Source organism: Monodon monoceros, unplaced genomic scaffold (genome assembly GCF_005190385.1).
Source record: "Monodon monoceros isolate NGI ecotype Baffin Bay Population unplaced genomic scaffold, NGI_Narwhal_1 Super_Scaffold_15, whole genome shotgun sequence".
Classification (NCBI taxonomy): Eukaryota; Metazoa; Chordata; class Mammalia; order Artiodactyla; family Monodontidae; genus Monodon; species Monodon monoceros.
This window is the reverse complement of record NW_021703771.1, coordinates 64278688-64302401: the sequence shown is the minus strand read 5'-3', so window position 1 is coordinate 64302401 and position 23714 is coordinate 64278688. Positions and strand designations below refer to the sequence as shown.

Genomic DNA, 23714 nt, shown 5'->3' with positions numbered 1-23714 from the left:
ACCAAGAAATAAGAAAAACTGATCTCTGCCCCAAAGAACAACAATGGTGAAAAACTGCGCTAGCAAAGGGGCTATGTACTGAGAGTTTAAATATTTTTTAAAGGACAAAACATGGAGTCTGATAAGATGTACCAGCTGCTTCTCTTTTCTAAGACATTTGCCCAGGAGACAGCTACTAAAGCTTGAGTGTATTTCTCTCTTGCTGTGTCACAGGATGTTCCTCTCCCCTCCCCACCCCCTCCCTGTTCTCCTGCTGCGTGTGTGTGTGTGTGTGTGTGTCTGTGTGTCTGTGTGTGTGTGTGTGTGTGTGTTTGGTTTCTCTCTCCCTCGTAAGAACTCAGCCCCCGCCTGTCTCCTGCTGTTGCTGCTGCTTGACTAGCTTGCTGCCTCTTGCCTCTCCTTTCTCTCTCTGCTTAGCACCTTGCCTTCTGGTAAGTATGACAAACACTCCCCCGAGCCCTGTGAGATGATGTAGGGTGCGGTTTGTGGTGTTCAAAACTTGCAACTTTGAGACTGCCAGTGAACTGTTGAAGAACTTTCCATTGTTTTATTTACAATTAAAATGTGTTGCTCAGGAAGGGATGTATGTGTGGTAATCTGTTGGGACTGCCAGGACAAGTGAAAAATTCTCTCTCAGAGGAGGCAAAAGATGGGCAATGAAGTTTATAGAAGATAAAACAGAAATAATTTCTTGCTGTAAAACTGATTGATATAGAAAGAGAATTTAAAAGTAACAGAGTTCTTTGACTGTTTTTTTCCTCTTGTGGATTTGTCTTGAGGCTACTTTTAGGAATTGAGTTGTCCTGTGGTTTACAACAACTCAGTTATTCTGTTTTAAAGTAAATGTGCAGCATGAGTTTAAAGGAGATCCATGGACTTAATATAAAAAAATCAATGATTATGGCCTCTGATGAATGAAGAATAAATCAAATACAAACAAAACGCTTGCATTTAGACTAACCACACTAAAATTCCTATGGACAATCGGTTTTAAATTCATTGCTTTAAAGTTTGGTTTACTTTAGATTTTATTTCATCCTCAGGAGGCTCCTTAACACTTTAAAACCCACATATGGATTTAAACCAATAAATGTTTACTGTTTTCAATTTGATTTAAAAAGTATTCTCTTCCCTTGATTTCCAAAGACGAAGTGCTAAAGGCCAGGGCTCCTTTTAGAAGAGCTTAAAATAGCTTCTGGCTGGACAGCAGGTGCCATGTGTCTTTCTCCAAGTTCAGGGGAAGCATAAGTTATATATAGATGTGTGTGCCCAACAAGCAGGGGTCAGGATAAAGAATTCCAGTGATGAAGACAATGAAGCTGTTTACTGCATCGTTTGATAATAAAGATGGTGAATTAAAATAAATGAGAGAAAAAAGTACTTCCTTCAAAGTTAATGAGTATTTGGTGAGGGCCACAGGTAGGTGGCAATGTCTGTACATTGAATTTTCTGTTCTTGTTTGCATTCGAGCATTTGACATTGCCTGCCCTAAGAACCAGAGGAGGAAGCTGCATAGTACATGGAGCAGTATGTTTTAGTTTTCGCTTTCATGCCACCACAACAGCAAAACCTGTGTGTTATTAGGACCCTGTCGTAATTGTATGCTGCTAATTAGCAGCATCACCGTTAAATATTATTTACAAATAAAGTGCACCATAACTTAAAGGTCTAAGCCAAAGGTACTGCAACACTAGAAATGGTGATAGCCAGAAACCCTCAGCCCATTCCTCACCCCCTTTTTCCAAAGAGCCCATGTTATACCTGGATTATTCCCCTAGTTCATTCCCTCCCTGCTTTTTAGACATTTCTATTTCTTAAAAAGTATTGTTATCCTAGAGCTCCTTGACTGAGACAAGAAAGTTGTAATCTGTTTTTTTTCTAAAAGAAAGTCAGTTTTTATATCAGAACAAAAAGGTATAGAAACTCAAGGAATTGTTATTATGAGCATCACCATGTTTCCATACAAGTTCATTAGTTAATTTATACCTTTCCTCATTCTCTCTTATCCCAAAAATGAGGCTGGTTTGAACCTCAGAAAATAAAAAGTGTTTTTCTGATTGATAATTACATGTTGCTCATTTGGGAAAAGGAAAATACCAGACAAGCAAGTATCTCCTGTATCCAATATAATAATTCATTTATATTAATGGACTCATACTAATCAATATGGATTAAAATAGAGTTTAGAATGTTATCATTATGAATGATTTTAGTAAGGTCAATGGCTCTTGTATTCAATGTTTTAACTTTGGGGAAAAAAGCACCAATTTAAATTTAAACATTAAATGTATATATCTATGTATTTATAACGATTGTAAATCTACACAGAATTATATAAGAGAATGGTAACACAAACTGGCTATTCTAAGCAAAATGACAAATATGACCATGAAAAACGGTATCTTGAATTACTCTGTTAACATCAGTAATAGGAGATACTATCGGAATTTAAAGACCAAAACCAAAAATATGCTAATGGTATGACTCGATTTGGAAAGATGCTTCTCACTGTTCCTACTCAACTAATTGCAGTATTGATGGTTTGTGGAAGTACATTCATTCTATGTTAGAAACTGTAATTAGTAGGTGCCCATGTGGGAATAGCCTTACCATTTACCTGTAACTGAGTTAACCACATCAACGCTGGCTGTGCTTACCACCAGATACCACTCCCAGTATGGAGACCAATCAGTCTGTACAGCTGTCGGGGGAGCCACAGTCAACACCTGTGGGGGACAGTTCAGTATTGCCCAGTCAAAATGGCCTTGAGAAGCAAGATGATCAGGATTCCTCAACCCCACTCCTAGCACCTGAGGAGGAGGCAGGTGTGCAGCCTGAACAGGGAGCCCATGATATCTCTGAAGAACTGAACCGACAACTGGAAGACATCATTAACACGTACGGGTCTGCTGTCGGCGCCGCAGGGAAAGAGGGTCCCACCACGGCCAAGGAGCAGCCTGAGAGCACAGCACCACCTGACAATGAGGACAGGGCCTGCGAGGAGGCCGCTGAAGAGACGGAGAGAGAACCTCCGGCCTCCGGAGAGCCGCCCACATCCAAAGAGCCTGTCAGCAATAAAGAGCAAAAACTGGAGAAGAAAATTCTAAAAGGATTAGGCAAGTAGTTACGTTCTAATGTATGACTTTTCTTTGAATTATTCCTAAAAAGGGGCACTTCCTCCGATCTTGCTAAGAGCCACATCTCATATCTGGATTTTGCCACAGTAGCTTCCTTCAGGATCACCAGTACCTTACTGTACTTACCCTCAGCCCCTTAGTAGTGTGTTCCATTACTACATACATAAAATATTTTTTAACTTAACAAAGCTCTTCAGAAATGTATTAATTATAGAATGTTGAAAATCTCAGAAAACAATTTTACTCTCATTAGTTCACTGGTTCAGCAAATATTTACTAATGCCTAGTCTTTATGAGGTACACAAAGATAAAAAAGTCTTTGGTTAAGGAGCTCTAGGTCTGGAGAGAAAAATAAACAGGTACACTAATTGTTATATAGGATAAGTGCTACAACAGGCACAGGAAAATTGTTAGGAGAGCATGGAGGATTGGTAACACCAAAAATGGCTGTGAAAGAAGGATGAGAGAGTTAATTTTTTAGCTATAAGTGAGAGCATGTTACTGCACATAGGAGCGTCCCTCTGCTTGTCTTGGTGAATTTCACTGAAACACTCACTACAATCACCACCTCCTATGTGATACATTCCCTGACATGCCCAGGTAGAGTTAGCATCACCTTCCGTCGTTCTCCATGAAATTTTCTGCAGCAATCATTTGTTTATATACCTGCCTCCCAAGCTGGAGGGAGAATCTATTGAGACAGTGGTCACATCTTACTCGTTTCTGGAAGACAGTGTGGAAAAGTAAAAGATCATGGGCACTGGAGTCAGACTCCAGTGGACAAGTTACGTGTAAACCCCAAAGTATGTCTATGCTGTCACAGGACCTCACTTTGGCGCGTGAAACCACTGCTGGCAACGCTTTCAAGAAGGGCTAAAAGACACATTCAGACAGCTACTTTACCTACTTAGCATAAAGATTAACCCAGATAACACCAAGTTCTAAAGTGCAAGATTAGAATCACTTTAGTGTTTTGGAACTCTGGGAAACAGAATAAAGTTGCTCTGTGTTACAGAGCTATTTTTTCTTCCCTATCAAGGCATCTCAGAAATAACCTTTTACATTAGTCATTGTTAAACTTTCCACAAGATAAAACAAAATCACATCGCAGAGGTAAATGATTTTAAGTATTCCTAACCAGGAAAGTTCTTTGGCTTTATCACTTTGAAACTACTTCTACATAGGAATTCCTATGTGTTATAATGGGGGGATAGGTATGAAGAAAGCAGGGGTGAAGTTAAACATGACCAATTTTGGTTTCTATTCTGTCTTCCATGAGTTATTTCAAAGTCTGTATTAACCTCATACTTACCAAATAATCAAAAAAATTCTTAGAGAAAGAAAAAATTTCACAACTAATTCTGCCACTTTCAATAAGTTACCAAAGTTCAACTGAATGTTTATCAGAACCAATGTTTGTGATCAGAGTGCCCAGGTGGGTCCACTCTAATTACATGTGTATAAGCTGCTGACACTTTCATGCTGTTCCTCTGAACACTATCAGTATATTCTTCTAAACATTGTACTATTTCAGCTATATTATGAGTTAAAACAATATTTTTTTAAATTAATTAATTATTTTTGGCTGTGTTGGGTCTTCGTTTCTGTGCGAGGGCTTTCTCTAGTTGCGGCGAGCGGGGGCCACTCTTCATCACGGTGCACTATCGCAGCCTCTCTTGTTGCGGAGCACAGGCTCCAGACACGCAGGCTCAGTAGTTGTGGCTCGCAGGCCCAGTTGCTCCGCGGCATGTGGGATCCTCCCAGACCAGGGCCCGAACCCATGTCCCCTGCATTGGCAGGCAGATTCTCAACCACTGCGCCACCAGGGAAGCCCAAAACAATATTTTTAAGCTAATTTAAATATTTTAAACATCATTTCAATTATCTGCAAGTGGTTTTAACAGGTTTCTTGGCTATTTTTCAATTAAATGATACTACACTATGGTCTAGACCAATGATTTCAAACTTACTCTGCATTGGAATCAAATGCAGAATTTGTCAAAAATGCTGTTGCTGAGCAGAGAGATTCAGAATTGGTAGGTCTGGACTGGGGCCAAGGCACCCTGGGTAATTTTGACACAAACAGATTGCGGAAGCAATGGTTCTGATGCTTCAGAAAGTTCTTCCTCCACCCATTTGGAGAAAATATAAAGTGCCGGCTGTGGTCTTCTTTTAGAAACTATTTGAAGCTTTTATAGAATATTAGTATGTCATTCAATCCATACCTGAAGATATATCTTTAGTCTTTGCTTACATATTTGATCAAAGATGAGTCTTTAATTATTGTATGTTTATCAGATAACATTTGCTTTATTGATACATTTGAGATACTGAAATGTTCTGACTCAATAACCCCAAATTTTCCAAAGTATATACTTTGGGATATTTGAGATTTCAGACCAAGCTTGTTTCCTAACTGCCAGAATTCTCTGACCTCTAATATGTACAATAGTGAAAAATCTCCAATAGTGATGGGCACAGTTTACAACATTTCCTAAATTTATTGGACCAAAAACACCCATCTTTCACAGAACACCTCTGAATATTTGGGAAATGTCTCTACAACCCAAGCACTCAAGACTTGTTTTTCCTTTACAGGCTGCATATCCTCCCACAGTTAACATATTATACACTGGAGCAGCTGGGGGAACACTTTAAAATCTCTTTAGTTGGTGGAATCACTTTCTCCTTGGCATTGACCAAAACAAAAAACAGATTCCACATTAGACAGCACCATGACATGTCCTCTTAACATCTAAGTGTCCCCCTTCCTTCCCCCCGCCATCTTCCAGCTCACAAGTGTCTTATTAATCTCTTCTCTGTCAACGTTACATGGGCTGCACAAGTCCCACGTAGTAAGAAGCACAAAACAATGATAAAATGTAATATCCCTTCTGATATTTAGACTGATAACTGATTGGGTAGGAATTCATATGTTTGAAGCATAAACCCACGAGAAAAACAAAGCTGATCCACAGGTCCATTCTGAGCTCAGAATCTATCTAGTCAACTCACTGATTTACTGAGAGGGAAATTAAAGCCTAGAGAGTTTTAAAGTCTGCCCCAAAAAATTATTCAACTAATTGATGTGGTTGTGAGATTAGCCATAAAGAAAGCAAGGTGCAGACCTGAAGTCACTAATATTACAGGGCCAAAGATATATAAAAATAATTGATATGTTGGTTGAGGAGCATTTAATTGAGCTACAGTTCAGTTAATTGGTTTCATCTTTCCAGTGACAGGTGAGTTTCAGTTCTACCTTCTGAGTGGCATCTTGACTAGGACATTGATTTTCTAAAATCTTTTCGGCCATTGACTTACTCTGCCTTAGAATGGTCACCTTCCCAGGTAGTCTATTTTATAAGATTTTAGCTTGATTTTTTTTCTAGTTTCACTCTGAGAAGGAAATAAACTGTTGCTTTGATATAAATACTAAATTTTCTGGAAGAAATGGTAGAAAACCAGAAGAATTTAGGAGAGAGAGGAATCCACAGAGACTGAAGGGTCCATGAGTAAATTCATAGAGAAGCTCAAACTTAGGCCAGATCCTGAAAGGAAAGGAGGGTTTAGAGGAGTAAGTGAAGTAAGAGAAAAAAAAATTTGTCTTGGGCAAAATGATGAGTACTTTCTTCTGACCCAAGTTGGGAATGGATGTATTTATTTCTTACTGCTTTTTCTGATATTATTCTTTTTTATTGTAAGGTTTTGCTTTATTTTGTTTTCCCTGGAATAATCTCCTCATTATTAGGCTCAAAGTTGTTTTCTTTTTTAGAAAGTTTTCTTTACAGTTATAGCTAAGAAATTGCTAGCACCTTAAACACATAAAGCCGATTTTTCCTCTTGTGTCAGACACTGTCACCAAATGATCCCGTTTCCTAAAATTGTAAATTATAGCCTTTCTTAGAAGATGAGTGGGTCTCTGTCTATCCCCCTCCTCAACATAATCCCACACAGCACTCTAGTCCAGTGAAACCAATGGAAGTTTACAAATGAAGCTCTCTGATGTTACAAAGTTATGTATTCCATACATGCTCGTCTCCAGTTTCTTGGATTTTTTTGTTGAAATCATTTTTGAAGGGCAGACTGATGCATCTGAATGTTAAACTTCTATACAAAATAAGAGAATATGAGAGCAGAAAGACACCCCAGTGAGTGTGACAATTAAAAAAAAACAAAAAGCATCTGTTCTCATCATTAAAGAACACAAAAGGGGGAGAAGATACTGAATGTGGAGAGAAAAAGAGGCCCACGGGACTCACTCAAGACACGATACGGTTTTCTACGTCGATACTCACACTGAGAGGTATGCTAAGCATACATTAAATGTCACAGGGGAGGGGAAGACCTGTCTTTCCTCTAGCTGATCACAGAGTTGTCTTCTGGACAGCGTTTACTTGACTTACATGATATTAGTGCACAGGTTGGCTTTGTTCCATTATTACCAAGATTTACTAAACACTTGCCATGGGCCAAACACTGTGTGGGGTCCTGGGCCAAATCTGACCAACAGTGCAGTCTCTTGCCTTTAATGGATGATCCTCCAACTCAGGACAGCAGTCATCATGTGAGCACAAACTGAAGACAAGGGTGAGGGGATGGCCTGACCAACACAAGTCTGTCCCTGCTGCTACAGAAATCACTCAAAGCCACGCTTGGTGGCGGCGGAGCGCAGAGCTTACCAGTTTAAAGGCAGTGTTATGCCACCGGCCATATTGGATTGCTGGTGGGGCACCACTCACCCCCACCTTCTCCCCTGTCTCAGACTGTGTCTCTAATCTGAGCTGATTCACTGGGCAAATATAGATGAAACCAGCTGTTAGGAATGAGGTCACTTTTTTCAAAAAAAGTTTCCTTTCATTTCTCTAGGTTTCCCTGGCATCAAAATTCCACATGGGAGTGGAGTGCTTTAGAGCAAGTAGACAAACCTTGGATTCAAGCCTTGGCTCTGCCAGTACTGATTATGTAACTTTGGACTTCTCTGGGCTTTCGATTCTTAATCTATAAAATTAACAGTTGTCTGGGTACTCTCTGAAGTTCCTTCTAGACCTAAAATTCTTTGATGCCGTTAGAGTTATCAGTTTGAGCAAATGAAAATACAAGCTGCCCAGGGAACTTTGAATTTCAGATAAACAAACCATTATTTTTTACTACGAGTGTGTCCCATGTCCTGTATTTCATCTGGCAATCCTAATTCCATGATATATCTGCCTCTCCAGGATGAAAGCAAAAATTCCAGCAAAGGAGACATGGCTGTTCTTGGGGGAGAGGTTGTCAAAGTTGTTAATATTCTTAAGCAGATTTATATCAGGAAACTTGGGCTCCACTGTATGGTCTGACCTCCCAACCCTGATTAGAAAGGGTGGCTGTCACAGGTGGGTGAGGATGGGGAAGCTGCTCCACCTTGGCCCTACTGTTTGCAAAGATACATTCAGTGGTACATACACGTAGGCCTCAGGGTCTGGCTCCTGCCTACAATGCTCAGCCCAGTGGGCACTGAAAGACAAGATTTCCAGGCATCACAGAAAGGCTAACCAGGCAGTTTGAGCTGAAGAGGACAAAAGGAAGAACAATGGGGAAAGAAAAGAAAGAATCTGAGGCTCACTGTCAAATAATCATGAACAGATGAGTTTTTAAATGTAGCATAAACTCCAGCTGGAAACAAAATAAAACTGCCAACAGAGATTAAGGCCTGGGTGAGAGAAGGGAAGACCCAGGGAAGCTAAATCTGCAGCCAGAGAGACACAAAAAGGCCTGTGAAAAAGGCCCTGCATGTCTTGGGTCCATTTTCTCTATATTTTGACTTTATTCCCCACTTGTTAGGAAATACAATCAGAGTCATTCCACCCAAACTTCATGGAGTAGGCTCATGCACAGAAACAAGAGAATTGGTTCTCCCCCCCCCCACACACAAAAGAACAAAGAGGTACTAAAGGAACAAAACCAAAAAAATGGGCAGACTGAACTGTCATGTTTCTCTGCTTTGGGCTGGAATTTTAACAGCTCCATGTATTAATGCTGGCTGTTTCACAGTAGTCAGATACTTGGATAGGCTGGTTTGCTTCTTTTCTTAGATAATTAACATGGGGAAGTGGATGATTTATTCTTTCATAAAGTCAGTGTTTTTTATTCTTTTGAATATTTTCAGAATGTTTAAAATCCCTTGGAATATTTAGAACATGGGGGGAAGTAACAAGAATGGATTCTTGGGATGAAAATTTGGAGACTACCCTTATAGCAGACATTTATTGAGAATCTACCATGAGCCTGACACTGTACCACACATTTTTACAAACTTCTCATCTAATCACTTATTCTGCAAAATAGGTATCATTCCTTCATACAGGGGAAAAAAAACAAAATTACATCTGCGGCTCAGACAAGTGAAGTGGCTTGGCCAAGGTTGGATAGCAGCTAACAAGCAGACAACCTGAGATTCTAACTCTTATCATTTGACATCAAGTTCAACACTTATTTTTTAAAATGTCTTTATGGTCTTTGTTTTCTTTTAAGGCAAAGAAGCCAATCTGCTAATGCAAAATCTGAACAAGTTGCAAACTCCTGAGGAAAAGCTTGATTTTTTATTCAAGAAGTATGCTGAATTGGTAAGTTCTTGGATTAGCCCTTTTTGTCAGAAAGATTCAAGCTCTGGTTAGAGCTGAGAAAAGGATGCTGTTCGTTTTTCAGGTATATCATTATAGCTGGTTACCTCAGACAAATCAAAGCCAGAATTCATAAAGGCAGAATTTTTAAAAAAGAAATAAATAAAAAGAAACAGGAAAACTGAGGAATAACAGCAAAAGGAAGAAAGAGGATACAGTTGGAGTCTACTCCACCTTCAATTATGTGCATAATTTGGGAGATGGAAGAATCATAATTAAAAATTGTGAATATTTAAAAGTTCTTTTTGCCTTTGCAATAAAACAGAAATATACTAGAATAAAGGCAAACTTTCATCCGGTTCTTGTACACAGATTTTTTGAGGGGGTGGTCCCCTCAAGAAGGCAGAGGGTTGAGTTAATCCCACCCCTCAGTTTGTGAAACATTCTCATTTATTCTTGATGACTTTATTGATTGATTCATTCATTCATTCTCTTTGATCTACATTCTTCTCCTTGTCCCCCACGATGGCAAAGCATTTGACATGGATTGTTTTGTTTCCAGTTATAGGTCCTCCCATGCAGTCTCCCTCTCTATAAGGTAGGACCACTGGCAGGAAGGGAAGCCACTCCCAGACTTCAGAGAATCTGTGAAGTGGATGGTCTCCTCGCCAGTACTCTTATAATAGGCCAGTTGGAAGAAAGAGGAGGGTTTAGTGAAGCCAGCCCCCCTAGTTCCCTGAACCCTCACAAAAACTGGCTAAAGGAGTAGCACCTGAGGTCCGTGCACCACCCCTGAGGTGTACAAGACCCACTGAGGAGATGTGGTGTCCTCTCAAGTGAGGCTGGGCAAGGTACCTCTCTCTCATTTCTGCTTCTTTCCCTCATTTTTTTCCACTTTCTTATTTCTTTTGGAGAAGCAGTGACAGGAAAATTAAACTTAAGCCCCTACACACAACAAAACAATTCCTCCAGGCAGTAGATTGAACTGCCCCTGAAGGCAGATTTACCTTACAGCAAAGAAGCTTAAAGAGTCAGTGCCTCTCACTTGTATGGGCCCCTCTGAGGCCCTGAACATAATTCTCTTTTTTAAATTTTTTCCTTTTTTTTTTTTAAAGAAGGTCTCCAAAGCTGAGACCCACAAACCCCTCAGGTCTCTGGCTGCATCTTATCCCTATTGATGGAGTAGAGTTTAGTGAGTGACTTGTTTTCCTTCTTTTTTTACTCTAATTTTAGCACTGTGATCCCTATTTATTCTTTCCTTTCTTCCTTGTACCTCAATGCGTCCTGTTATGCTGAACTGTCATGCAACAGACCCAGAGAAATTCTGAAACCCTGAATGACTAGTGATTGCTTAACTCTACCAACAATACTTTTATTTTTTAATCACATAAACCACATCACAATAATATAAGGAAAATGCTGAATATACAAGTAAAAATATCTCTAATCCTACAATCTAAAACACAATCGTTGATTTATCTGTCTTCCTTTCCAGTTCTGCCATACATTCAGAGATACCTTTTGTATAACTACCATCATAAGGTGCATATAATTTAGTATCTGTTTTTTTGGCTCATATGACAGACATTTTCCCATGTACTTTGTAGTCTTCATAATTATATTTTGTCAAAGCTATGTAATTTTCCATTAATTGACTTTATCTACTGGTTCTCTAATTTGGGGACATTTAGACTCCTTCCAGTGTTTGTTTTACCAAACATTCATGCAGTGAACATCATCATGCATGAGATCTGTTCGTTCTCTTTTATGATCCTAGGAAAAAGTTTCAGAATTGGGATTACTAAATCAAGCAGTATAAATACTTTTTTTAATGGCCATATTGTTTTCCAAAAGAATGGTAGAAATTTATAAAGCAAGTATTAGTGTATCAATTTTATTGCAACTTGTTTAACATTGGCTGTTAACCACTCATGAGCAATTTCAGTGCCATAAAATGGTAGGTGTCAAATTTAATATTTTTCCCCAAAATCTGGCCCCATCCTCACCTGTCCATCCTTGCTCTTTTCAATAATTACTACATTGATTTCCCTTTGCCCTTCAATTTACTCACTCATACCAAGGCCATTCATATTTAGTTCCTAGTGCCATGTTCCATACTTGGATGAACCGGGCATCTTTCTAGACTACTACTCTTTATGGTGCTGTAGCCCCACAGCAGATTATCAGGAAAAAACCACTTACGCAGTCCTTCCAAGATTTTCTTCATGAGCCAGGGCTGTTCACCCTGGTCTCCAGGAACTCCCCAAGCCCACTCACTCTCCTAGCCAAGAAGTCAACCCCACAGAGGTTATTTTTCCAGAAATTCTACTCAATTCAAGTCTTACTATACTTTGGCATTTGTATCATACCCTATAATAAACTTTTAAACTCAAAATATCATTCTAGAAAAAATGAATAAGAGAAAATTGACCCCCAAACCCCATCACATATCCTTTTCAGAAAGGAAAAATTATGAAGAATTTCAATCTTTTACTTGGACACTTAAAAGCTATTTCCCCTGCTCACTGATTCAGATATTAATACAGAGAGTGTCTGAAATACAAGTGTTAACATAGAATAAATCATTAAATTCAAGGCTGTGAATCAAACTGTCACCCTAGCTCACCCATCCTTACAGATTCTAAATCCTGTAATATCATCAACTATTGTATTTACTAATAAATAAGGATAAGTTCATTAATAAATAAGGACACCTCATGACTAAATTAAGAAATGACCTGGAAGAAATATTTTTTGCAAATTTCCTCCATTTAAAAGTAGTTACAACATTACTAACTACTTGGCATTAATTTTACTTTTTTAACTTAATAGTAAAAAAGAGAGAACAAGAGAAATTCCAGATAAAAATCTTATATGCCTGTTAGAATTGTACAGAAGACACATGTCTAAGGGTATTATTAAATCACAAGGCCAGCATTTGACTGAAGTTGACCCAGCTGCAATACGTTTGCTTTCATTCATTAAGAGACCCCATATGCATTCACATAAATCTGAAGTATGGAACAAAATTAGCCACACTCTAAAAAAAAATCGTCAGCAAGTTAAGGGGTTCTATTTAGAGCAAAGCAAGACAGACCTAGCTATATTTCAGATGTGTATGATCCTGCCTTAAAACTGGAACATTTAAATGGCCAGTGAGGTATAGCACAAATCCTCTCTTCCAACTTATGAAACACATGCAAGGTATCCTCCTCCTGATGCTCAGATAAATCCACACACAGGGCAGTGTTCCCCCAAACAGGGGAAGCTGTGCCAACCATGGGCCAGTAGGCAATGTCTCTGGAGATACTCTGGATGTCACAGTTGGGGGTGCCACTGGCATCCGGTGGGTAGGGGCTGGGGATGTGGCTAAACAGCCTACAATGCAGGGGACAGCCTCCACAGCAAAGGACGATCTGTCCCCAAATGTCAACAGTGCTAAGGTTGAGAAACCCTGACAAATGGTTTAATCTTCCAAAGGTAACGTCTGAACCAAAACGGCAATAACAATAACAACAACATATAAATGTCAAGAAAGGACAATAGGTCATGTAAAGTACGAACACAAGTATGAGAAGTTTCACCCCTGTCTAATAACTATGGTGCAAAATGAGATTAGCACGAGAAATATATAATAAAATATAATTGGTTTTCCAACTGAACCTCAAGAAGAATACCAATTTCAATCGATATTTATAGTAATATGGACTTAGTTTTTCCTGATGCTAATTCTCACTAATAAGTAAAAAATGTCCTGAAGTATGAAGATAGAATATCATGTATGAATAGCCCCAGCTTAATCTGGCAAGGGTTTATCATGGACATTTCAGGCTGATGGGAGGGAGGGAGGAAAGGATTAAAATAAGATGTAAACTGAAGAAAGTGTGACAGTCCTGTTCATCTAGTTCAGAAAGAACAAATGCTTTTTCAAGACAGGGTAACTGAGACATGTATCAGGGCTCACACTGTGTGTGTATCCATTTGCATCTGGCTCTGCGAGGTACCAGGAGCACCTGGGGTCCAGAAGCACCCAGAGGCTCCCAGGCCTTTTCCTCTTCATTAGCCAACAAGGTCATTATTAGGACGAGTACCTTCCTGGCCTATGCACCATTCAGGTTCTAAGGGAACTAAGTGCAGCAGAGGAAATGGGTCTGGAAAAAGGCTCCAGCTTGTTCGTGGCCACACTGATCATCCATCTGGGATCCACACTCCTACTACGCTAGTCTCTGGAGGCTGAACCCCCAATTCCCCCCATTCCAACAAGATTTCCATAAAAATGTGTTGCCAAATTTACCAGACAAAAATACAGAACGCCCAGTTAACTTTGCATTTCAGGTAAACCAACAACATTTTTTTTTTAAGTAAAAGTACCTTCCATGCAATACTTTGGATAAACTTTTACTAAAAACGTATTCACTATTTATTTGAAATTCAAATTTAACTGGGTGTCCTACACCTTACCTGGCAGCCCTACCTCAGAACTTTAGCATCCCGAGATGGAAAGCCCAGGGGTTCATTGGTTTCATTTTCCATGCCGCCCTTGATTTCGATACTTCAGCTGTGGCTGCTGGAGAAGTGAGAGAAGAGGCCCCACCTGTGCTCAGCAGATACAAGTGTCATGGTTTATTCACCATAAGTACAGAGGGTGAGGGAGATGGGCAGGGAGCAAGGCTTGTTAAGGATACTTGCCATGTGTGCTGTTGGGTTGTGCAGTGGCTATTTCTGAAACTTCGGTGACAGATCATCAATCCTTAAGTAGTCGAGGGGTACATTCTCCGCTCCCCCTTTCTCATAACCACAGACTTCATCTTCTGTCTGCTAGGAAGCTGCTTTTCACTTTCCTTTTAAAAATAGTTACTAAAGCTTGTCTTGAGAAAGAATTGTGAAAACTAAATGTAAACCAAGCAGACACACCATTGACTATCCTCCTAACGCAAGGCATTATCATGAATTCTGAGACATGCTTCTACACTGACTGACTTCATTAGACTCAAGAAAGATGAAACTGTTTCTAGACCACCAAGAAGATCAAAGCAAAAGAGATCAATAATAAGAATGATGAAGGAAAAAAACCCATAAATGTTATGCTCTTAAAACCATATCTACAAGCACTGCCAAGTTAACATTTATGAAGTTCTTTTGATTCCAGAGAGACAGTGATAACAGCAAAACATTTTCCAAACAACCATACAGCGGTCTTTAGGCGTTTCCTCTTTGGGTCCTTTTCTATCAACTCAACAGAGATCCCTGCCGTTTTCTTTCACATTTGCATCCCCACATCCAGCTGGATGAGCATCGCTCTGAGCAAAGGAAGTTAAAACTCCTACAGAAGAAACAGGCACAGATCCAAAAAGAAAAGGACCAGTTACAAGGTGAACACAGCAAAGCTATCCTTGCACGAAGCAAACTGGAGGGTCTGTGCCGGGAGCTGCAGAGACACAACAAGACACTGAAGGTATGTGTCACCGAGGCCCCACATAACACACCTTCTTGCATGCTCTGTAGGCACAGGCTTCTGCTACTTACGGTAAGGTTGTGAGTTTTAGAATCAGAGAATTGGGTTCAAATACTAGCCCTGCCACTTGCTCACCTGTAGCTTGCAATAAATTATTTTACCTCCCAAGCCTGTTACCTCATACATAAAATGAAGATTATACCAACTTTGCTGCGTGGTCAGGGAAAAATTAAATGAGGCCACACATGGAAGGTGCTCACATAGTACCTGATGTGGAGCAGACCTTTAGTAAAATGTGTGCCATTCCTCTTCCTTATGTTGAGTTTGTTTTGTTTTGTTTTTTAAGGTAGGCCTTAGTTCTACTCTTTAAAATACAAATTTATAAAAATTCAACATTTTTTGTACGATAATGAAATCTGCATGACATGAAATAAATTGACACAAAGCTGACAGAATAAGGCAAGATTCAGAGCTAAAATGTCAATAGTCACCTGAAAAAAGAAGCTACTCGAAAAAACAGTGAAGCTCTTCAAGCTTAATTATTCAATCTAAAAATAATAGACTGATCACTTCAGTCAGTCTGCATGGGTTTCATTAATTACAGCGTAAGCCTCTAGCAGTGTGGTTAATTTGATTACACACAGACACTAGCTCCATCCAGTGAAGCAAGATGCAGGGCTCTCCAAGATAATACTGCATGCATCCACAATCCCCTTTCCAGCTGAAGATCCTAAAGCTTTTGACAAACAAGAATTAATTAGATAGCAATATTCTTGTGAGATAGTTATTATTACACGTGTTTAAAAGAAGATACTTTAAGATACAGAGAGATTAAGATCATCGCTAAGTTTTTACAATGGAGTTAGGAAGAAAAATGGAAGAGGATAATGGCTCCTCATATCCCAAAACTGTTTTCCAATATCTGGGAAATGAGAGGCCAGTGTGATGAACTCTAACTCTCAAATTACGAGTTGTAGGAGATGGGCTTCTGACATCTCTTTAATCATTGCACTGGGACAATCGAAACCCAGGTTATATGGGAATGGGGTCATCATCCTCAACTTCAGATATGTAATCAAGTAATAGCACTCTGTGCTTACATAAATCTCCTGGCTTTCAGTAGTGTTGTATAGTAAGGAGATAAAAGTTAAATTTCCTTTAATGACGTGGATGGAATGATGTGGCTTGATCTCTTTGGACAGCATTCAAAGACAGAATGACGCAAGTGGCAGGAGATCCTGTAGCTATACCCACACACCCTCGGTAATGGCTTCCAGTTATGGAAATGGAATTAAGTAGCATTATTATGCCAGGACTTGTGCTGAGTGCTTTTACATACACATTAGGTGTAATGTTCCATAAGTAACAATTAGCTCTAGATCATTTATGTCTTTACTGAATTTTTGTCTTGTTGCTCTATCAATTGCTGAGGGATGGGTGTAAAAAATCTCCTACTGTAATTGTGAAATTGCCTACTTCTTTCTTTTAATTACATCAATTTTTGACTATAGGAATCTTCTAGTTCAAGCTATTCATATGTCTATATGTAAATTAATAATTTATTGATTCATTAAATAAACATATACTGAATACCCATGGATTGTGTCCCAGGCACAGCACTGGTTCTAAGATGCACAGTGATGCTTGAAAAGTTTTCTTAGTTATTTCAGATTTTGTCCCTCAATTTTCTTTGCATTATTGATTTTCACTTTGAATTTTGTGCATGATGAAGAAAATTTTATCTCAGACATTGTCCAAATGATTGCATTTTCTTTACCAGTGGACTCAAATTTTATGACTGCAGTACATTTATTTTTCTCTCATTGAAAAACAATGTAATGTAAAATGCAAGACGCCATTCTGTGGGCCAGGATTGGGTGCTATGATGGTTTGACACGTGTTTAATGCCATATTAACAGCCATACCTTCTTTCTCTAGCCAGTGGCCAGTGAAAAACTCAGACTTGCTGGGTAGCATGGGGTGGTCCTTTCATTTACTCATTCATTCATGGATGGAATAGTTATAAATGCAAATGACATTCAGATCATGGAGTATAATTCTACGACTAGGAGGTTGTTGGCTTCTAAACTAATCGGGAACAATAAGGAGACAATCACTATCACATGTATATTCAACTGCTCTTAACAGACGCCAAAATCACTTTTAGTGAAATACATATAGTAAGTGTTAGCATTCAAAGTTCAGGGAAATAACATCTCCGATAGTTAATTTCTTCAGATTAGGAAGTGTAGATTTCTTCTACAATATCCCTAAGAAATTTCCACTCAATCAATGTTTATACTATGAATAAATTATTCTGATATCAGGAGTCATATTAGAGTTAGAAAATATGCAAATATTGTAGAAGAAAGGGGATACGTAATGATAAATTAAAATATTTCCAGAGCATGTATTTTCAGCATCAACTTTTATTTTGATCACATTATTCTACTGTAATAATAAAGATTTGCACAATTACTTCTGTTTCAATCGGCATTTCTTTTTAAAAATCCTGTTACATAATTTGATCATGGTAGGCAACTAAATGCAGTATAATTTTACTTGCCAACAATGAAGCAAGCTTTCATAATAACAATTAATCAGAACTAAAGGAATCCTAAAATGTCTGTAACACTTGTCAGCAGTGTCTCTATCTTTGGTATGATGTAGCAAGATTAAGCCCTTTTATTTTAAAAGAATGAGAGGAATAAGTACAACGCAAATAATTCTCAATATAGATATGGGTAAAATTTGGGTACACTGTCAGCAGTTAGCAATGAAGGGGGACTTCTGATTTAGGAGAAAAGAGAACAGCAATGATATAAAAGTTAATTTTCAATTCTCAAATGTTAACAAAGTAGAAGAGAATATTAGATATTTCATTTTAGAGTTAAAGAAGATTTGAAACATAATATTGCTTTCAAATTCAAAATTTACACTGAACATTTCCATTACCCTATGAGACACAATGGATGATTGTTCCTTCAAAAGATATCCAGCATAGGGGACTTCCCTGGTGGCGCAGTGGTTAGGAGTCCGCCTGACAATGCAGGGGACATGGGTTGCGCTCTGGTCTGGGAGGATGCCACATGCCGTGGAGCAAGTAAGCCCGTGCGCCAGAACTACTGAGCCTACTGAGCTCTGGAGCCCGCGAGCCACACTACTGAAGCCTGCGCGCCTGGAGCCTGTGCTCCGCAACAAGGGAGGCCACCACAAAGCCCGTGCACCGCAACGAAAAGTGGCCCCCGCTCGCCGCAACTAGAGGGAGACCACGTGCAGCCACAGGGAGCCAACACAGCCAAAAATAAATACATAAATTTATATATATAAAAAAAAATCCAGCATATTTTCTAAGATTTCCTTTTACATTCTTGAATTGCTGTAATTCATCTATGGTTATCTTAGTTTCCTTTTCAAGCTTTTTGATGAAAGTTTTTTTTTTTAACTAAAAAAATTTATATTGTGATCACTTATATTTTAAAAACTTGGGCAATACAATTATGTGATTAATATGCCATCATTTTTATAGAGGCATAAGATCTATTGTTCTTCTTTACATACCAAACCAAAGGAACACATGATATGTCCCATCAATCAGTAAAACCAAGTGGCCTTTTTTTCCAGGCTACAGCCAAGAGATCAGAACCTTAGGGCTGCATGTCTGTTAGAAATCCCTGCAGTTTATTCACTCAACAGGGGACCCGTTGTCTTTAAAACAAGCCTACTCATCACCAACTATCAAATTCAAGGCCCTTGCTGCACCTGCTCTGAGTGACCGTGTATTCACAGCTGAAACCTTTGCTCAAGCATTTATTTTGGGGCTGAGCAATGTTACCTGTAGAGAGCTGAGGAAAAAACATCCTTCTTACCCTGCACACTAATCTCCTTTCATTGACCAAACCCTGAGTTCTGTAAACCCTGGTGCGTGTAAACCAGCATAACAAAAGAGTTTGCTTTCTATCCACAGGAGGAAACCCTTCAGAGGGCACGTGAGGAAGAAGAGAAAAGGAAGGAGATCACAAGTCATTTCCAGAGCACACTCACAGATATCCAGGCCCAGATCGAGCAGCAGAGTGAGCGAAATATGAAGCTCTGTCAGGAGAACACTGAGCTTGCAGAGAAACTAAAAAGCATCATTGATCAGTATGAGCTCAGAGAGGAGGTGAGAACCACATCAAACAACTTAGAAGCACTGCATATAAAACCAGATCTGGGTTGTGAAGGTGGGGAACTTGGTTAATGACAAAGTTATGGCCAGCCCTCTCGATTGATTAATATTTAGGATTGGATTTCTTTTACTAGCCAAAATAAAAACAGACGGTATTGCAAAGTACCTGGCTGAAAGGCATACAGGATTTCTTCAAAACTGGAATCACTGCAAAGCAAAGGTAACAAATAGAAAGTGGTGGGCCGTGAACACAGTTATTCTTGAAAATAGTATTTCTCAGCCTTTTTGAAACTCTCTCTACAGAACCAAGAAATACCTCACACACTCCCTCTTAAGAATTACTATGTCACCTAAATTAAAAGTCTGCATTGTATATACCCCACAATCAAATAATATATAAAATATTACTATATAGTAATTATAGTAATAATGGCATTATTATTTATGCTTAGCTTGTGCCAGGCAATGTGCTAAGTATTATACTTTACATACAATATGTCATTTAATTGTCTCAACAATCTTATGCACCAGATGATAACATATTATCCACATTTTATAGATGGGAAGCAGAGGCTACGAGATTCAATCACTTATCCATAGACACAAAAGCCAAAGAGTTTTGTTGTCAATGGTTTACATTAGGGGGACTATAAGGATCTTTTATTATTCCAAAATTAAACTTTAATATTCAATATGTTTTTAAGACTCCAGATGCCCCCTCAGGATTTTGATATATCATATCCCTTTTCCCATCCCACCCAAATTTTAAATATCTGCCTTAAAATGTAATATAAAATAGTCAAAGTAGCCCTGTTGGCAACATGCTAAGGTTTTATCAAGAAAAAACCTGAGCCAATAGAAGGTGGTAATAGCAGTTAGGTAAATCAAGAAACTCCTCACAGTAAGCCATAATGCCATGCTACCGTTTTATCTTGTCACGAAGACCAATCCTGCTCCAAAGTGGAGGTCCAGGAGAAAACAAAACGGAAGGAGCTAAAAAGAAAATGTCCATACTCTTCAGAGAGATCTCATATGGGAATGGCCTGGTAGACTAGTTGTATATTCCTAGGATTGGTTCTAGGTAAGGCCCAAGGATGGAATTCCACATGTCCTCTTGCCAGTGGGACCTCCTAATGACCAAGAAATTCTCCACACTGAGGTAGAGTTGGAAGTTTCTCTTCACCAAGGTAGTCAAGAGGTCAAAAGGCATGGAGGAGGCAGTAGCACATCTGCGTGTCAATTCACCTGTGACCCTCAGCCTCGTCTCGCCCACCAGAGAAACAGAGCTGATGTCAGGGGTTCCTGTTTCAGTCCCAGACCCAAGGCCACAAGCTGTTACCTCAGGGCTTCCTCACCACCCTTTGAGGCAGGCATGTAGAGGAGAATTCACCATGATAAAGTGAATTAATGTTGTGATTAAAAGTGGTTTTATATTCACAGAAAGCACCAAAATACCAAGTGATAGTGCTGTAGCCCTTGCAACATACATCATTGTCTGTGCTGCCTAGCATAATTACTAGCGCCATATCTAATAGTTACCAAATTTAGAAAAATACTGTTCGGACCTTTTGGAGTTAGCACTGCTGAACTCTGGCACCTCCACCTTTTGCAGCCACTTTTGTGTAGTACAAAATGCAGGGGACTCCACCAATTTATGACTTTCATATAAAACCATAAACGATGCCAATGCATTTATTCTCCTCTTTTTTTTTAAATCTTAAAACCCAGCGAACACGTGTTTATGTCAACATTACTTTTTTTTTTACATTGTTTTCAGCACCAATAATAAGTCAAGCTTGATAATGTGCACTTTATTTTTCTTAGCACCTGGACAAAATATTTAAACACAGAGAACTGCAGCAGAAGCTGGTGGATGCAAAACTCGAGCAGGCGCAAGAAATGATGAAGGAAGCAGAGGAGCGACACAAACGTGAAAAGGAATATGTACTTATCACCTGAGTCTGTGTGCTTGTCTGGTCTGCCTTGGGATCAGAGAACCCCTGAGAATGTTGTTTTTGACAACAGTCATAGAGCACTAGACTGATGGAGAAAGAGCCTAAGCTTCCCTGGAGAATGAAATTGGCTAGCCCAGTAGGAGACACTGTACTACACTGTTTTTTACCTAAAACAGTCATGCATCCATTCACCAAACCTTTTTCAAACACCTTTCATGAGCTATGCACCCTTCTAGGTGCTGGGGTGTAGCGGTGAACAAGAAGGAGAAGGCCACACTCCAGCATGAATCTAACTGGGAAGAGACGCAATAAACAAGAAAACAAATAAGGAAGGATAATTTCATATAATAGTAAGTGCTACTAGGGAAATAAGGAGGAACCTCGAATGGGGCAGAAGGAGAGGACCTACTTTAGACTGGGTGATTAGGAAGGCCTACCGAGAGGAGGACGCTTGAGCTGCGCCCTGCCTGATAAGAGGGAGTCAGAGAGGAGGTCTCCAGCAGCAGTGTCTGCAGAAGAGACAAAGATCCTAATGCTGGAACCAGCGTGGCATCCTCCAGAAATTGGAAAAGGTCAGGGTGGCAAGAGCAGGTTGACCCATGGGAGAAAATTTCAAAATAAAATTGTAGACGTAAACAGGGGCCAAATTGTATAGCTCTGTAAGCTTGAAATGTAGTTTGGATTTTATTCTAAATGTAATAGGAAAGCACTGGGTAGTTTTAGCAAAGGAAGTGACATGATCTGCTTTGCATCTGTAAAAGCTGAATTTGGCTCGTAGGTGGAGAGTGAACTAAAGAGGGACAAGAAAGCAAGAAGAGAGCTAGGCAGCAATCTGGGCAAGATCTGACAACGGCTTGGACTGGGGAGGTGGCAGTGGAGAAGGAGAGCTGGATGTGGATAAAAGTTATGTTTTTAATGTAAAACCAACAGGCAATGCTTTGAACAGGAAGATGGTGACAGTGAGGAAAGGAAGGAGTCAAGGATGACTCCTGAGTTTTTGGTTTAAGAAACTGAGTGGTGGCTTTTACTGACATCTCATTAACCCCAAACACTCCAAAACAGGTGAGAGAATTGAGGCTCAAAAAGGATATGTGACTTGTTTAAGGTCACACACTACTAAGTGACCAAGATGTGCTGGTCACGTCTCCAGTGTATCTGTCCCCAAAGCCCAAGCTCTGTGATAGTACATCACACTCACAGATGTGTTTCAGAGGCATGAGTTAAAGCAGTGTCTGTTGCTGGGGAGAGAGAAATTTGACACAGTCAATGGACCAGTTGTTCAAATGTAGCCATTTAACAATTGATCACAAGCTCTGCATTTACCTAAAATCAGACTATAATCATTTCAATTTGTTAGAATAGGAATTTTTTTTTAAACTTCGGTTTTCAAACTTGGCAACAAAAGGATAAATTCTGGAGAACATAACCTGGTGGACGTTGCATAATTTCAAATCAGATGTCCACGTGCTCTTAATAAAAAGATTAATTGATTAAATCCGTCTACAACCTAGCTCTCAAAGTAAGAAGTAAAGCATTTATTTATTATTCAGAATCCAAGAAAACGGATACTCCACTGTTGATGTAATAACTCTCAGGTAAGATATGCTTCCTACAGAATATCAGTACCTTTGGTATTTAATATATGAGGCATGAGAGAGGAACAACTAGGCAAAGATTCATGTGAGAGAGACTGGGGGGCAGACACAGAGTGACTCAACCTTAGCAAGAAACTAGCATGCTGCCCTCTTTTCCTTCCCTGATTTAGCAAAACAGCAGGTACAAGTCAAAGAAAGGTAGTCTCCCTCAGTTCTTCAAAGCTAGCGGCTACCTTCCTGGGTTCCAGCTCTGACACTTCTTTTTGAAACTGATGAAATATCAAGTCAGAGCTGCGGGGTAGGGGAGGGGCCGTTCTTCATTTCAAGAACAGGCAGCCTCCTTCTTCCTTCTTCATCGGGAACCACCCATCACAACAGGGCCCCTGTGTGTCAAGCAGGGGCCGGCCATGTACATTGCAGCCACACAGCTCAGATGGCCAGAGGGGGTGCTGCAGGTCTTCCACTCTGCGGCTGCCTCAGACCTCTCTTACAGTGAGTCAATTGCACTTCTATAATAATTGATCCTCACTGTTCACTGGAAGGCATGGAGGGACATATACAACCCCCTTTTACAAATGGAGAGGTCAAGACTAACTTGGATAAGAAAAAAGTTTTTACAAATAATGATTTTATTATTTTTGGTTCTGATAGCAAAAATGAACATTTTTTTTTACAACATGAATAAACAAAAAGAAATTTATATCAGCCTATCTTGAAATAAAATAGAAACTTCTTAACTGACAGCCACCTGACTGACTAACCAGGTTATCCATGATGTTCACCGTTCTCTGGAAGCACGCTGACA

The 23714-nt window shown here is 39.5% G+C and overlaps 1 protein-coding gene across 1 annotated transcript in view; it reads left to right on the top strand.

Moving 5' to 3' along the window:
* Positions 1-365: 365 nt before the first annotated feature.
* Positions 366-23714, top strand: part of TXLNB (taxilin beta) — a 36700-nt gene continuing 13351 nt past the window's right edge. Inside the window, 6 exon segments of the mRNA XM_029223963.1 lie at positions 366-431; positions 2664-3116; positions 9648-9739; positions 15021-15191; positions 19159-19353; positions 21184-21303. Of these exon segments, the coding sequence (XP_029079796.1) occupies positions 2678-3116; positions 9648-9739; positions 15021-15191; positions 19159-19353; positions 21184-21303 (1017 nt within the window). The 5' untranslated portion in view covers positions 366-431; positions 2664-2677.